The 17,151-nt window shown below is 33.5% G+C and overlaps 1 protein-coding gene across 1 annotated transcript; it reads left to right on the plus strand.

Annotated features, from left to right (window-relative positions):
* Positions 1–13,980: 13,980 nt before the first annotated feature.
* On the plus strand, positions 13,981–16,772 carry LOC113700983 (scarecrow-like protein 30). The gene is made up of 2 exons (XM_027221413.2): positions 13,981–14,353; positions 14,458–16,772. The coding sequence occupies exon 2, from the start codon at positions 14,468–14,470 to the stop codon at positions 16,622–16,624; it is 2,157 nt and encodes a 718-aa protein (XP_027077214.1). The 5' UTR covers positions 13,981–14,353; positions 14,458–14,467; the 3' UTR covers positions 16,625–16,772.
* Positions 16,773–17,151: the final 379 nt, after the last annotated feature.

Raw genomic sequence — 17,151 nt, forward strand, 5'->3', positions numbered from 1 at the left:
TAAAAGTTCCAAAGAGAAAGGTATATACTCAACCAACAAAGTCTACTGTCAATAAGGTTATCACTAGGAAAATTGCTTCTTCTTAGGTATTATTCATGAACCATAGTACATAATACTTAAAACATATGTTTTGTTACTAACATGATTTCATTTAATAGCCTATAGCGATTGGAAGACCTACTAAGAATATTGCTGGTGGTAGAGTTAGACCTCCAATAGTTGCTGACGTGCTGCATAAAATAAGGGCCAAGAGAACAAGAACAAATCCATCTTCCTAAACTATATATGTGTGTAATTCGTAGTTAGGTGATGTGATGTAAACTGGCTTAGTTGGTTGCAAATATGCCTAAACTATTTTGTTTTTCGTACTGATTTTTGGGTGTTGATTTTGGTTTAAATAGATAATAATGTGTTCTACTTTTGTATGAATGATCTGAATGGCTATTTTTATACGAATGGAAAGATGGATAGCATTTTGCGTCTAGTTTATTATCCTTCTATTGAATAATTGATGGATATCATTTTGCAGGCATTTCAATTCCCTTCTTGTTGAATGGTTGTTTTTGTGTGAATGAATAGATGGAAAATCAAAGCAGCCATTTCATTTCTCTTTCCAGGTTTTAGTTTCATTTATCGTAAGTTGCATGACAAAAAGGGAACGTACCCCATCTCAATCACAGTACGAGGTTTACATTTAACAATAGCTATCCAAAAGACAATGATGGCAATTTTCTTTTTCATTTCTACAAAGCAAAACACGAAATCATTATTGTACACATGAATTTTCATTACACTTTTCCTTCCCCATTCAACATCACTACCAGAACTAAACAAAAGATTAACGCATCATTTTCACATCTTGGACATTAACACTAAGAGTCAAAAGATCGACACCATTAGACAACAACAAAGAGCAACTTTAGGCTTTTTAGTTCCTCATCCACTTTCTACCAACTTGACATCATGCTAGCTTCCATACTTGGTCGCTCTTCCTCCGTTGATTTTCCAATAACAGCTTCCCACCTTGGCTGCTTTCGGCTAGTTGGAATACACCAACACTAAAAGACACATTCATCTATTTCACAAAAGAAATACAATATGCCTTTGGTTGGTTTTTCTGATTCAATAATTTTTATCTTATACTTTCTTCCACAATCACATGGCCTATATTGATATCTTAAATTCCTACTTCCACTCCCACTTCTATAACTTGAGGAAGACATTCTTGAAAACATCTCAAAATAACCAATTTAGAGTTCTTACCTCTCCTCCTAAATCGATTACATGTTATGAGTAGATCCAAACTTACCAATTTTTCTTCATATGGCTGCGATTTTGGCTTGAAGATGAGCGGACCTAAAATCACCAATTTTGCTTCAGATGGCTGCGATTTTGGGTCAAAGCCAATTTAGGGTTTGGAGAAGAAGAGATTTGGTGGGGAGAATTCTTACTTTGCTTTTGATAAACACACGGGGGGTATCTTTGGCAAGTGAAAATATTATTTTCTCTAAAATATTATTCGTCGCAACCACAAGTGCATAGCACTCAAATACTGTTATTGTAGATGTTTTCTATCAGATTTTCACTTTAGTTGAAATGGCAAGGAGTTAAATTGTAGATTTTCAAATCAGAGGGAGCTAAATTATATATTAGGCAAATCACAGGGTGGTTTTTGTTATTTTACCATTTTATTTAAAATAGATGACAAAGCCCTACGCGAATTTCCTAAAATAATTCCCAAAATAAATTGTTTTAGAAGTGGAAATATTTGGGATGCGTTTGTAATATTAAAGTCGCCGAAATAGGTAAATGCTATGACCCTTTTTTATATATTTTTTTAAGTGTCAGACTTGGTGTTTGACATTTTTTTTAGAGAATGTGTGCAATGATAGACGAACTTTTTGTTAAACTTTGTTTTTTTAAGAACGTACTTGTTGCCGCACAATCTTATGCAATGACAAACACATTTTTTAAAAACAAATAAGCATGCATCTTTCTTTATGCTTTTTTAAACATAATTTAATTTTTTTAAAAAAAAATGAACTACGAACTGATCAACACTAAGTTAGAATGCACCTTTTTTTAAACTAATACAATTGCAGAATTTGTTATCTAAAAATTGTTTAGATTAATTAAAGCCCTTGCACAATTTTTTTATGTACAAATTATACTGATTAATTAAAATCCAGTTAATTAGTTAATGTCCACATAAAATCATAAAATCATACAATCGATATAAATAAGTGAAGAGTGTTGTGAAATTTGAAGTGAGAAATTTTAATAAAAATTATTTAAGTGTAAGAGTTTACATGTTAAGAAAAAATAACTACTAAGTCATACCTGAATGCAGGAACACATGGAGGTGTGAAAAAAATTTCAGTAGGGAGAGTTGGGGTTTAGATAGGGTGTTGTTTTTTGCATGGGTCGAAGTTTGAGTGTACTGACCTATGGACACTCATCCTCGCGAAGGCCCGTGGCCTGCTTGCGACACCTACCGCCTCGACCATATCCACGTACCTCCCTGGGTAGCTTGTTGATAGGTTCATGGTGTGGCACATCTTGAGTAGTAGATGGCCCAACTTCCTGATGGTCAATGGAACCAAGTGCCATCCACATCTCTTGATTAAGATACAGCAATGTCCAAAAGGCCTCATCTTGTATCGACATTAGCCCGAGATGAATATGGCGTGAAGCCATGATGGATCGTCTAGGTCAAAGTATTTATTGCATATCCATCTTATCTGTAACACAGTATTGACCTGTCTAAAAGATGTTATAAAAGTCTTTCAAATAGTTTGCATATATTTTCAAGAAAAAATGTTATAGCTGAAATGAAAAGAAGATTTTAATAACTTACCAAGTGATCAAACTATCTCGCACACCATTAAAAAGTGTATATCAACAGACACACAATGTTTAAAATATTATGTTTAATAAAATTTGTTTTGAAAAAAATTGTGTCTGCCGCAACATAAGTGTGTGCAGCAACAAGCACATTAAAAAATATATAGTTTTAAGAAAAATTGTGTATGTTGTCACACATGCCCTTATGCGGCGACAGACATATTCTTATAAAAATAAAATAAAATGTCTTAGACACCAAGTTTGACACTTAAAAAAATAAAACATAGAAAGGTTGCCGCATTTGCCTATTTCGATGACATTAATATTGGAAACACCTTTCACATACCCCACTTTTGAGACAAATCTATTTTTGAGGAATATTGTATGAAATCAGCCCAAAGCCTGCCTAACTTTCTAGTGATAAGGTTTAGCCAATTAGAAATAACCTTTGCCACTTCCAGATTTATGCTACATTATTCTAAAGACTAATCACCACTTCTTTACCAGAATATTATATAGGAGTACCAACACTATACATGTAATGTTGGGTCAAAGAAAATTTAGTTTGTTGCTTGACTCAATCTCTCTTCCGTTTGCTCTTTCCCTCTTGTGAGTTTTCGAGTCTCCCATTACATCAAAAACAAGCATTTACTCTACTTAATCAATGTGGCAAAGGATGATGTTTGTTTTACTTAATTGATTGTGGTATATAGCAAACAGGAGAATGAATACACCTATTTCTTTAAGAGGTGGCTCTATTATAACTTATTTAATCAAATATTTTGACATAGTGGCTGAGCTAGGATAACTTTCCAATATGTATACAAGGTACATATAAATACATGCAAAAATCCTTGGCAGTTTGTGTTACCCAGTAATTATCTGTAGCTCTTTATGACAACGGCTTTTACTTGTAGTCGTTATTTAATATTATTAATTGTATGATACTCGTGTATGTTATTAATTATTGTTACCAAAGTACTGCTATGCACATATCTACATTGAACTATTACAAATTAGCATGGAAAAATATGAAATTTTTCTGAATGATCAAGACCTAAAATAAATATTTTTTATTATTGGGATCACAATTACAAATTTAGTGAGATAAAGATAAATTTTTGTTAAAAAAAATCACAGCTAATATAAGCATTTTTTTGTCAGTAGGAGCACGTGCCCCACTAGCCAATAGATAGATTTGCTAGTGTTTTGACACTTCAAAAATTTCAAATTGTTTCAAAACCAACTTAGAGGTGTACCATATTGGGACCTATTTTGTAGATTGCTTGCAGCAGCCAGCGATTTAAAATCTCTGGACGTTGTTTTGCCCTAGTAATTGTAAGAGAAGAAATCCTGGTGTAGTTGATAATCAAAAGGTTTAATGGAGACAAATTTTTGAGAAATTTAGTTCTTGTCCTTTCTGCACCATTGAGTAATCCTTTGTTTAACTAATTTCTAAGTCTCGCACGTGGCATTTGTCTGTAATATACGAGATCATGCTAAGCATATGATCAGACTTTGAGTTCATGATTCAACTTTATATTTGTAAGGAATAACAAAGATATGCACAACCGAAAATTTAAAATGTTTTATTCATTTAATAGATCGACCTTTAATTAAATTTATGAGACATAGAGTTTGTTGAAAAGGGATCCTACAAAGATATTCTTAAGCCGGTAGAGATCTAATGCAAAGGATCCAAATCTATATGTACTGCAGAAGGGGTTTTTAGCAGAGATCCTCTCAATGACTTCCAATCTTCTCATTCTTTTTTCTAGATTTTTGTATTTATTTTAATACATAAAAACTTAAAAAGTAGTGGGTTATAACCAACTCTATCACCAATCAAATTTAAAATTTAAAACATTCCCATTATCTATTTCATAAACCGTTTGTAGTTTGTTATTTATACTTTAAATCCTTTTTACTCCTTAATTAAAGACAATTGTTCATTCGTATGCTATTTTAATACAATGTTACATTTTTATAATTAAGAAATATTTTTCACCACACTAACCCTATAACCACCCCTACAAATGAGTTTTGCAAATTACAATTATGTTTCAAAAAAATCACAAATGTGCAACTAAATGTAAAGTTGATGGGGTAAAATGCAGCTAAATGTAAAGTTAAGGGGCTTACTATATTTAACCCTAAAAAAATCCTAAGAACGTAACAAGTAGTGGGTTATAGATTTTTGTATTTATTTTAATACATAAAAAGTAGTGGGTTATAACCAATCCAATTACCAGTCAAATTTAAAATTTAAAACTTGCTCATAATCTACTTCATAAACTGTTTATAATTTGTTATTTATACTTTAAATCCTTTTTACTCCTTAATTAAAGACAAATGCTCATTCACATGCTATTTTAATACAATTTTAATTCGCAAGCATACAACATGATCAAGAAACAGCAGAACCAATTAGGACTAGATTTTGACCAAAAAAAAAATTAGGCCTAGATGGCACTCACGTTGCCATAACGTGCGATGCCAATTAGGACTATTTAGTGTTTTTTTTTGCAAGGAGTTAGGACACTGTAAAGCTTATTTAGACAAACTTTGCCTCATCGGTGATTTGAGTATCAAATTATTGAATATACTACAAATCCTATAATATCAGTCTGCTACAAAAAAATAATATTTTACTAGCATGTGGTATTTGCATACGAAATTTCAGAGGTAAATCAAATATTTTTACTTATACTCTATATAATTTGAATAGTTTTTAAGCGAATATAACCATACTATGCAAGACCATCACTTTGTACAATTGGAGCTAGCAAATTGTATATCAATCACAATTTAGATTTTGCTCGATACCTGCACAGTTGGTGAGTTTCATCAGTAACACTACATCAAACTTTTAATGTTGTTTTATACTCTTATCAACAGGTATTTCAAAAAATTGTAGGTTTGAAAATGATACATGTGCTCGAAAGTTAGTTACGTGGTTGAGGTCAAGCAATTTTACAACATCACAAGCATTGTTGATGGCAAATTCAAAGAGAATATGGATATCCGAATATACAATCATGCGTACGGTAAACTTACTCTATTTAATTTAATTACTGTACCAATTTTTTAATTTTATAATCATAACCTATACCTTCTTTCATTCTTACTAGGTTAAATATTTTCGAATACTTGCTTATATTCAGAGCATTAACATAGAAAACATGTTCTATGAGCTATGCAAAAATTGTGGATAACTATGTGAAGGTCGTTTTTCAAAAACAGTGTGTATGCATTGTAATGACATGGTCGACACTATTGTTAGGTAATTAATTTCATGTATCTTTAATTTCAACAAATTTTTCTGTATTGTATATAACATTTTATTTGTCAAACAGGTACAATGTTAACATACAAATCAAAAATTTCAGTGATAACATGCATTTTAATCTACATGACAGACATGCACGATTTATATTTGATTGTAACGTTTCTTATTTCAGAGAATTACAAAGGAAAGTAGAATTTCTTGATATATGTTTATTTTTTATAATGTTATTTATAAACTATGTAAAAAAAATACACTAATTTTGAATTTCGCGCGTACTTAATTCTCAGAACAATGGTGATAGGTTGTTCAACCAACGAATCAATTCATGTAAAGATCGTGCATTTTCATTTGTAGTACGCATTCCACAAAATTCAACAGAATTAATTAGATCACCAATTTTAGCTTTTGTACTAAAAGTTGATTGGTGTGAAGAGTGTTCGCACCTTCATACAAGATTATCAAATCGAATGCACAATATTTGTAAGTATTTTATTTTAACAACATTTAATTACATTCATTTTTATTCATATATCATTCATTTTTTAATATAAATTTCTATTATATTTTCAGGATGTATCTTCCGTAAAAAGGTAATTTTTGAATAATATACACATTCTATCTGTAACAGCCCCACCTCCCCCTAAGACGAACCAAAGGGTTTGGCGAACCGCATGCTCAGCTCTCGCCGGGATTCAATCATACCTCAATGAAAACCGGAATAAAATCACAAGAATAAATATTACAGCAATCCAAAACTTAAAGCGAAGCTTATATACATTTCTATCTCAAAAGGGAACACAAATATCGAATATACAAAGGTTCTCAATTCGTCATACACCCAACCCGTGCCAGGCACTAGGGCAAGAACCATTACAAAATTCAGAGATCTAGACTAAGCTAGTCTACCCAAAGCTCCCGTTTCGGCTCGCCTTCCCCTGTTAAGGAAAACAACTAAAGGGATGAGTTAAAAACTCAGTGAGGTTCCGAACACATAATCAAACAGTAAAGCCAATGCATTAACCATAGATAACCAATAATTCAAGAGACATTGACAATGGAAAGCGATAATAACACATTCATTAAAAGGATACATGCTCACAGGGAGCCATTCATTCATTCGTTCATTCATTCTCCTTTCATTCCCTTATTCCTTCAATCATTTGAAAATGTATTTTTGTAAGTAAAATCCCTCATTTGCATTGACATTCATTTATTCATTTCATTCACCCCCTCCTGGACGTTGGCCAGGCTCCACCAGACTACAAGGTAATATTCGAGTATACCAAATTTTCACCCAGGGTCACCAAATCGCCCGATCTAGTCCGCTTCTGGCTCGAGTCGACAGGTAACAAAGGGCAAGGGCTCAGTTCAGCCAAACGGCTTACATTCATGCGCAACTAGCATTTAATCATTTAATCATTGCAAATTTCACATTTATTTAGGTCGAGTGCGATAAAGTACACACTCGCCTAGTAAAATTCATTTTAACAGTCATTGATAACATGGAACATGTAATCATACATCCACAACAAGCCATATAGTCAATGAAAATATAACAAGCAAGGAACACTCACCTATTTACGCAAAATAATATCCAAAATATCCTGCCGGATAATACCGTCAGTTACCGATGAACCCGAATATAATCAAAAGAATACATTATGCTTCAACCATCAAAGATTTAAGTGATTCAAATAAAATTCGAATGCGTACTAGTACAAAGTATAAATATGGTTTTGGTAGTGAAAAGAGTACATTTAAACCAAAAGACATAAGTAAAATATTTATAAAACTTATACTCATTCGTAAAACTTTAAAATCTCCATTTGAGTCGAAGTGACACAGAAAACGTATTTTCATTAGTCGTTAAGTTCATTTTTTCAAGGGTACAAGTTTCGGCTAAATTCTTACTTATATACCTCAATAAAAGAAGACGTAAATCCTAAATGGTTCACGTGATATTCGTTCCCAAGCCTTACTTGAGTCGCAAGTATAGTTGTTTAGCCCTTGAGCGTAAATTTGGGCAGAACGCCCTTGGTATTTACTTATTTTCCAGCCATTTATGGCTTCAAGTTTTTCTCAGTCAGACCCAAATTTATACACAAAATCATCTCATTTCCATAGTCGTTCAATAGGCTCAACAGCATACAAGTACCAAACCAAGTTAGGAGCATGCGCAGAAATGAAGTTTGCATCAAAAAACAAAAGACAGATTTGACGTTGTTTTACGTAACGGACACAACCGAGGCTACGCTTATCGGATTGAGGTGAAACTTATACCATTTTGAAGCTAATACAGAGCGCTACAATTTTGATGAAAACCACTTAATCCAGTTTCTAGTGTATCCAAGTCATATTCCCAATTTACAGAACCAGAATCTCACAAACAGGTCAGTTAACTGCACTATGCTTAAACGACAATAACTCAGGTTACCGAATTCCAATCGAGGCGATTCTAGGAGCGTTGGAAAGCTAAGATATAGAACTACAACTTTCATGTTTTGGCTAAATGCTAATTCAGTACGCATCAGGGTGAACAGACGCGGTCAGATTGGTGAAATGTCAAAACTATCCCTAAAGTTCTTCCTATGACAGTCAGGGATATTTTTGTCCTTTCATATGCTACAGTACTCAGATTGAGTTGAAATTTTACAAAAACCTATAAAAAATCATTCTCTACAACTTTCATGTTTTGTGTTAAGCCTAATTCAGCCTCTAACATAGTGAACTAGACCGGGCAGAACAGGGGAATATGAAAACTTAAACCTGGAATTTGAGCTGTTCCTCTAGAATTTCATATCTAGCAAGCATTCAAGCATCAAAGCCAACAATTACTAACTCTATAACATCCATTACTAGATGAATAACCATAAGCAAGGCTGAAAATGTAAACCCTAGCTCCATATTCCACATATCATTCCAAACTAGCAAATTTACCGTCATAAATCAAGAATATGAGTTTCTATCCAAACTTAAACAAGATTAAGGAAGAGTAAAGGGATAGGCAACCATGGTACCTTCCAAAAGCTCCTTGTAGGTGAGAAACCACACACTTTCTTCCCAAACTTTTACCACACACAACTATCTAAGCACTAAAATGAAAGTTTAATTGGTTTGGATTTTGGATTTTCACTCAACTAAGTTGGATTCAAGGTGAAGTTGCTAGCTTGTCTTCCTCTCCTTTTATTTTTCTCTCAAACTCATGACCAAGATGCTGGAATGGAAGAGAAAATGAAGCTTCAAGAAGGTTTATAAGATGGTAATTGGTTTGGGTCAAAGTTAGGTGGATGACCGCCAAGTGTCACCACAAGATTCAACCTCAATTTTTCTTTTTTTTTTTCCTTTTCTTGGTCAATATTTTTGGCCATCTTAAGCTGGATTAAGGGCTGATATTTTACACTAATATCAAGGTTATTTTATGGTAAGAAAATGGTGGTCAAGTGGTGCACTCAATCGGTAACAAACGATACCCGTCGGTTCAACCCGATTTTTCTTAAATCGCGCGTCCTAGGGTTTTCACTTATAATTCTCTCACTTATTATTCTCACTTCCAATCACACACTTAATATCATCTAAAACTCACTCTTAATCACTAAATTTAGTGCACATATCTCACAAGTGATCACACGGTCAAAATACGCAAAAAACCCTAATTTATCCGAACCAAGAACCTAAAGGGAAAACCCTTGATTCTATGGTTGATTGCAGTTACTGAGGGTGTGAATGAGTAGTAAAGCTATTATAAAGGAATAAATACCAAATAAAAAGGAATTTTAAGAAAAATATGAGGGATTTTACAATTCCAGTGATTAAAATGAGGGTTTCAATTAAAATATGAGAGATTTAAGAAAACCGGTTAGTCACAAGTAAACTAGGATTTTTTATTAAAATTTTAGGGTTTCTAGTCTTTTAAAATAAAATAAGGTTTTAAATCAAACCCAAAGAAATAAATTTTAGTATCTTCTTTACAAACAACCGCCTAATATTCGGGGTATCACACTATCATATTTCAAACTATTGTTAGACAGATATTATATTTTAATTGTGTTGGTACAATTTTTTAACTTTTTTAATTCACCCTTTTATTTTCATTTTTTCAATAATGTCAGTAACGTGCGTAGCATGGGTATTCACACTAGTGGTAAAGTAATTTACATAGCTTCACATGTGTCCGACTTCTAATGGTAATCCACATGAGCCTCCTTAATTCTAATGGTGATCCACACGAACCTTTTTAATTAAAAGTTTCTATGCTCAATTAGTTTAAGCTAAATTAATGCTAGTTATTGCTGGAACACCTCAGACAGATCAATTAGTTTAAACTAAATTAATGCAAGTTATTGCTAGAACACCTCACACAGATTGGCTGAGGAAAAGCCTAATTTTTCACCATAAAAAGCTGTCCCCAATGAGAGAAGGAAAGAGATGTGATTTTTCCTTATTTTCTTGGACAAATTTATGTATTTTTCTTTTAAGATTTTTCTCAAAAATCTCACAATACAATTTGTGTATCCATTAGTCTTGCTAGCAAAAGCTTGATGGGTTTTTATAAACAAATAAGTTGTTCATATTCTTATGGAAATTGAAACCAATTTTCAATAGGATTCAACTTTTTTATTCTGATAAAACTTTTGTATTTGGAAGACTAAAACTTATTTGCACTACAAGTTCCTGAAGTTTAATTTATCTCACAAATTAAATTATATGTTATAAAAATTTATCTTTCAAGTCCCTATTTGAAATTCTTTTAATCCAACTAAAGAAGTTCGTAGTGTGTGTGACCTATTAGGCTCTCATATACGTTGGCAATAAGTATGAGTTATAATTCTTAATAAATAAGAACTAAATAAATGAAAAGTCCTTTACATTTATTATTGATTCCACTAATTAATCAATTCATTCTTATAAATCAAGATTGGTATCTAGCAATGCATCACGACCATCTAAATAATAAGCAAAGTCAAGTGGATAACTTCACCTTTCAGTGAATATGTACTACATAGTATTTCTTTTTAGTATTCTTATCTCAAATTAATCTTGGTGTAAGTTGTGCTTATTCAATTAGGTAATTAATGTTCATTTCTTATATCAAAATATAACTCCAATGAAGGAATACTTAGAAACACTTTCTCAGACTCTTCCAGTTAGCGGTAAGAATTCTGAATTATACTTTTACAAGTGATCAGACATGAGATAACTTCTCTTCCATAAGAGGCGGTAAATTCTTATAGACTATTCACTATCTTTTTATGCTTCAAATATATACCCAATTGCTAATGATGTGAGCATTCCTTATTATAGGAGCAATCATATGGGAAATAAAGTATAACCATCCATATCCAAGATACTATAATAACTTTAAATCTAAGGATCACTTCCACAAATGTCACTTAGAGATCAATCCTTTAACACTTAAAGGATATCTCTAAGTAGATCAATCTAATGAATTTGATCATCTTATCAAGCACCCAAATACTAGTTTAGGTGTCTCATACACCATAGTAAATGAGGTCTACTATTTCCCATATAGAAGCAGTATAGTATATGTTAGTCTGATCATATTAACAATACCCTATTTTGTTAATATTTGGACTAGAAATATTTAAGAATAAACCTTATCTATAATCGAATGAATCTCACCATCATAATTCTTATGATTTCATTGATTAGGTTTAATTTCAGGGTTTTAGCATGTAAATATAAATATATAAGCAATCAATATGATAAAAATATCATTTATTATTATATAAATAGTTGAAGTGCATATTAAACCCTAGAAATTGATTGATTTTCGGGCATATGCACTTTCAATGTAAGAGTGATGCAACTATGTTTAATCAAAATTAAGAGTTAACTATTAACTAATCCTGTTAATTTTTCCAACTCAGAAAGTGGGTTGTTTGCTTTCCCTGTTGCACGCATCCCAAAAATATCCTACAAGTAGGTTAGGTGCGGCTAAGGAGAGATTTACTTAAAATAATTCGACCTATTCCACTATTCCACTGATTTAGGTGGAAAGGGATTCATATATTAATGGAGAATCACTTAAAGAATTATTGAATAAAAAAAGAAGTTTTGCATTATTGATGTTGATGATGACATGATTAAAGTAGTAATATTTTACTTGCCCATGTTGGCAGCCTACCAAAAGCCAAATAGGAGCAAAATTTTGGTTTAGCAATGTCATCGAGGTATTTTTTTGCCCCTTTTTGCTACACGCGCAGAGTTTGTACTAGACTAGCAATTCTAAGGAGGCTTTTGTTTTGCATTCTGGACTTGGAAACAAAATTGTAATTATAATTAACAATGACTACGAGTTTTTGTCATTCTCCATTACTTGTTTGATTTGGGATTGGAATGAGTTTTATTCAACCAATGAGTTAATTATTCCGAAACTAAAATCATCATTGGAGAATGATAAAGGGTAAGATCTAATACTTTCATTTTCATTATATAATCTTTTATAGTTGTCTACCATACAATAGGTATAAATATCAATACTTTTCATATCCATTTATCAGACACCATCTAAGTTTTGCCAATTTCTTAGCTTATTACATCCTAAATTGGAATATTTTAGTTTCAATGGATGACTAGAAAAGGATGACAATCGTATATGAACTATTTTTAAAAAGATAATGGACATAAAGTTTAAAGGAGAAGAAATCCTGTAACGTCCGAAGTCTCTTTTTAGAGACAACGAGACAAATATCAACACATTAAAGTAGTAGCAATTAGTGAAAGGACTAAATAAATTGTTTGCATTAATAATTGCTGAACGTCTGCTCTGGTGCTTCATTTTGTCTTTTAAATCCTGATAAGACAGCTCGCAGCACCAGAATGGAGCACCACCATTTATTCTTTTTCATTGTATTGTCTGTACCAAACATAAAATATAAGAAAATGGTACAGCGAGAGCCCAAATTCTTAAGAGTCAAAAACCGGATTTTGGCAGTGCCAAAAGTTAATGATGAATACCTAAAGGGAATCTGTGAATGTTCAAAAGGACAAATCGACACTCTCCACTTGTATACTGCTTAAATGCAAGTGTTATTGGCATTTGTCCTAGTGGTCAGGAAAAATTTTTATAATTCTTCACTAACAAATTTAGGATTTGCAAGTTAAGTCTTGCAGTTACGAGTAGGAAGGATATGAGGAGAAATAAGTGAGTTTAAAAAAGCAAAAAATCACTCAAAATGTCTCATATTTTATTAAATGAATTTTTTCGTCCTTCACTTTTAAAGTATTAACTACATGTACCTTACAAATTCAAGTTAGCAAAATTTAGTTCCAAATTAAGTTTTCCACCACCTTTTTAGCATGAAATCACCATGTGACCTACGTGTAGTCATTTTTTTATGTGTAGAAAAGTCAAATCTAAATTTTTAATAACAAAAATGAAAATGGATTGGATCCAATCTCACTCTTTTAAGGAAAAATAAATATGATTTAAATCAGATTTTACTTTTTTAGGGATAAAAATGAATATAAATTTGATTATTTGTTTAAGTACAAATGAGAAATGTAACCTTTTGCCCTTAAAAAGATAACCATGTATGGGTTACATGATGGATTCAAGATAAAAAGTAATCAAAAATCTAGATTGTAATTAAATTTTACCTACTTAATTTTGTAAGGGGCCTATCATTTAAAAAATGAAGAATACAAAAATTCATTTAATAAAATGTGAGAGACATTTTAAACGATTTTTCTAAAAAAAAAAAAAGGCTAAAATTCACACTGCACTAGGACTAGAACAATAAATCAACTCTCTTGAGTACAATACTTATATTGGCATTATTGTCCCAAGAAAACATTAGTAAATACAACTACTATCCCCACATAGGTTGTCCTTGACCTTGTCCCACTCTTCCTGCTCCCTACCATGTCCTATGATCTCCGACACCCATACCGGCTTCACGTGAACCGGTTATGGGGGTAATCCCCGGAGTTTATTCCCAGTTTACTAGCTTACAAATCTCCAGGCATTAAACGCAATATCAAAAGCCTGAGACATTCAAGAAAAATATTCAGTGAACATGCTTTGATATGATAGCTCAACTTCATACTTTTAGTCATTGCCTCCCATGGCAGTTTGTCACCCTATTTTAAGCATCCTTCCAATATTAGCAATCTCTTCATTTTGTTTTCATACTTAATATGTGCACTTGAGAAATTCCGTGGCCAAAACTGTCTTGGAGTTCTTGTATTATTTAATTGGTAATACAACTTTATATCATCCCTCTTCACAAGTTTCATTGACAAGAATAGTTTTCGAAGTCCAAATCTTTGTGTTTTACAGTATTGATTCAATTTTGTTTCAGTTGCTTCTTGATGGATACCCTTTTTCGTGGGGACGGTCACTCCATAAATTCTGCCAATGAGTTCCCGCAGCTTGACTTTGATCAGCAGCATTTATTGTCTCAAGGAAATCTTGTGAATGGATGCCAATTTGATCATCTGTTCAACAATGTCACAGGCCTTTCAAAGTTATCATCACACCTTGATATCAATTCAACTCCATGTGAAGTAGGGGATGATTCTCCAGTAGAAGGCGATTACTTCGATGGGGTCTTCAAATATCTACAAAGGATGCTTATGGAGGAGGACGACTTGTTGGATAAGCCTTGCATGTTGCAGGACTGCTTGGCTCTCCAAGCTGCTGAGAAGTCCTTCTATGAAGTTCTGAATGAGAATCAGCCTTCTACCCTTAGCAGGTCTCCAAGTCCAACAACAACTTTTGGGGGTCAAACTTTTGATAGCCCAATAGATGATTTTGCTGAAATCTGGCCTAATCATGTCATTGATCATGTTGTTCCTCATCAAACCATTCAATACAATTTTCAGCCAACTTGCATTCCTGGTGACAGTTTGGATCTTAGTGTTGATTACCTGGTGGACACTTGTCTTAGTCCTTCCCAAACTATACAATCCTCCACTAACATCAATACACATGTAATGCCTCAGTTGGGAGAAGATGTTGAAGAATGTAGAATTGTCAAATTCTACCAGAATAAAATGCCTAGCATACTAGCTGCTGCTGGGGAGCAATCATCACATCATCAGTCAAGAAAGAAGAGTGCTAACCATGATCGAGAAGGCGGTGATCATGATGAAGATCGTCCTACCAAGCACTTTGCAAGTCACACTGACGAAATTGCTAATACAGATGATTATGATAATGCACTGCTTTGTCCTGCCAGAAATCCCAACTTTTATGGTGAATCTCCATCAAGAGGTGGAATAGAAAGTCCAGATTTAGAGGGGACCAAAAAACAGCAATATGTTCCACCAACAACAGCCAAAAGAGGAAGGCCACGTGCGGGTCAGAAGCGAGACAGCATAAGGGAACTAGTTGATTTGAGGGACCTTCTAACTAGATGTGCACATGCAGTTGCAATATATGACAATTGGACTGCCAATGAATTACTGAAGCAAATTAGGCAGCACTCTTCTCCTTATGGTGATCCTACTGAAAGATTGGCTTATTGTTTTGCCAATGCCCTCGAGGCACGTTTAGCTGGGATGGGAACAACACTCTATTCAGCATTGACCACAACGAGAGCGTCAGCTGCAGATATTCTTAGAGCTTACGGGGCTTATTTAGAAATATGCCCATTCCAAAGAATGTCAAACATTTTTGCTAACAAGTCTATTGCGAAACAAACAAGCACAGTAACAAGAATTCACATTATTGATTTTGGTATTCTATATGGTTTTCAATGGCCATGTTTGATTCATGGAATCTCCCTCAGGCCTGGAGGACCACCAAAGCTTAGAATCACTGGGGTGGATCTTCCACAACCGGGATTTCGACCAGCAGAGAGAATTGAGGAGACAGGGGGTCGCCTGGCGAATTATGCAAAGAGATTTAACGTTCCTTTTGAGTTCAATGCTGTTGCAAAAAGATGGGACACTATCACTGCAGAGGATCTTGCAATTGACGAGGACGAAATGGTGGTGGTTAACTGTCTGTACAGGCTAAGAAATGTTCCTGATGAGACTGTAATACAAAGCAGCCCAAGGGACTCTGTGATGAACTTGATCAAAAAAATCAATCCTGAGATGTTTGTCCATGGAGTCCTTAATGGAACATATGGTGCACCGTTCTTCGTTACACGGTTCAAAGAGGCTTTATATCACTTCTCTTCTCTGTTTGATATGTTTGAGGCCACACTACCACGTGAAGATCAAAATAGGTCAATGTTTGAGAAAGAAGTTATTGGAAGGGAAGTGATGAACGTTATAGCTTGTGAAGGGACTGAAAGAATTGAGAGGCCAGACTCATACAAGCAGTGGCAGGTTCGCAATCAGAGGGCTGGATTCAAGCAGCTCCCATTGAACAGTGAAATCATGAGAGAAGTCAGGGCTAAGGTGAAATCATATTACAATAAGGATTTTCTGATTGATGCAGATGGTGCTTGGATGCTGCAGGGCTGGAAGGGCAGGGTCATCTATGCTCTCTCCTGTTGGAAACCTGCTGGACTATAAGTGGATGTATTTGTAATTATCCTTCTTAGGGAGGATTGGTCAACGCGGATTAGTGTTTTTTTTTTTTTTTTTGAAGTTTTTCACTTCTTGTAGTTCTTCAGGAACTGAATTTGTCAGCATGAGTAATGTCATTTTGCTTAAAATTTTCAAAAATTATTTTTCAGCAATAAATTCTTCTAGAATTCTTGTCAGATTTTCTAAATTAAAATGGAAGCCCTCAATATTTTTCTTTTTCTTTTTTGGTAAATATTAAGTTTGGGTAGTTTTAACTCTGATAAACGCCATGGGTTAGGTCATGTCCTCAAACCTTTGGTCGGTTATAAAAGTACTTACCAACGTATACCTCATATTGGCAAGGGCATATTTTCAGATTTTGGGTTGGTAATAAAAGTACTTTTAGTTACTCATCAATATATACCTCACATTGGTAATATTGCTGGACCTTAGGTTGATTGTAAAAGTACTTATAAATTATTCACCAGTACATACCTCACATCACCAACAGGATTTAGACACAATTTTTGTGG

The sequence above is a fragment of the Coffea arabica genome, chromosome 1e, assembly GCF_036785885.1.
Source record: "Coffea arabica cultivar ET-39 chromosome 1e, Coffea Arabica ET-39 HiFi, whole genome shotgun sequence".
NCBI lineage: Eukaryota > Viridiplantae > Streptophyta > Magnoliopsida > Gentianales > Rubiaceae > Coffea > Coffea arabica.

Excerpts from the sequence above, each read along its gene's own strand:
- LOC113700983 (XM_027221413.2), top strand. The coding sequence starts at position 14,468 with ATGGATACCCTTTTTCGTGGGGACGGTCACTCCATAAATTCTGCCAAT.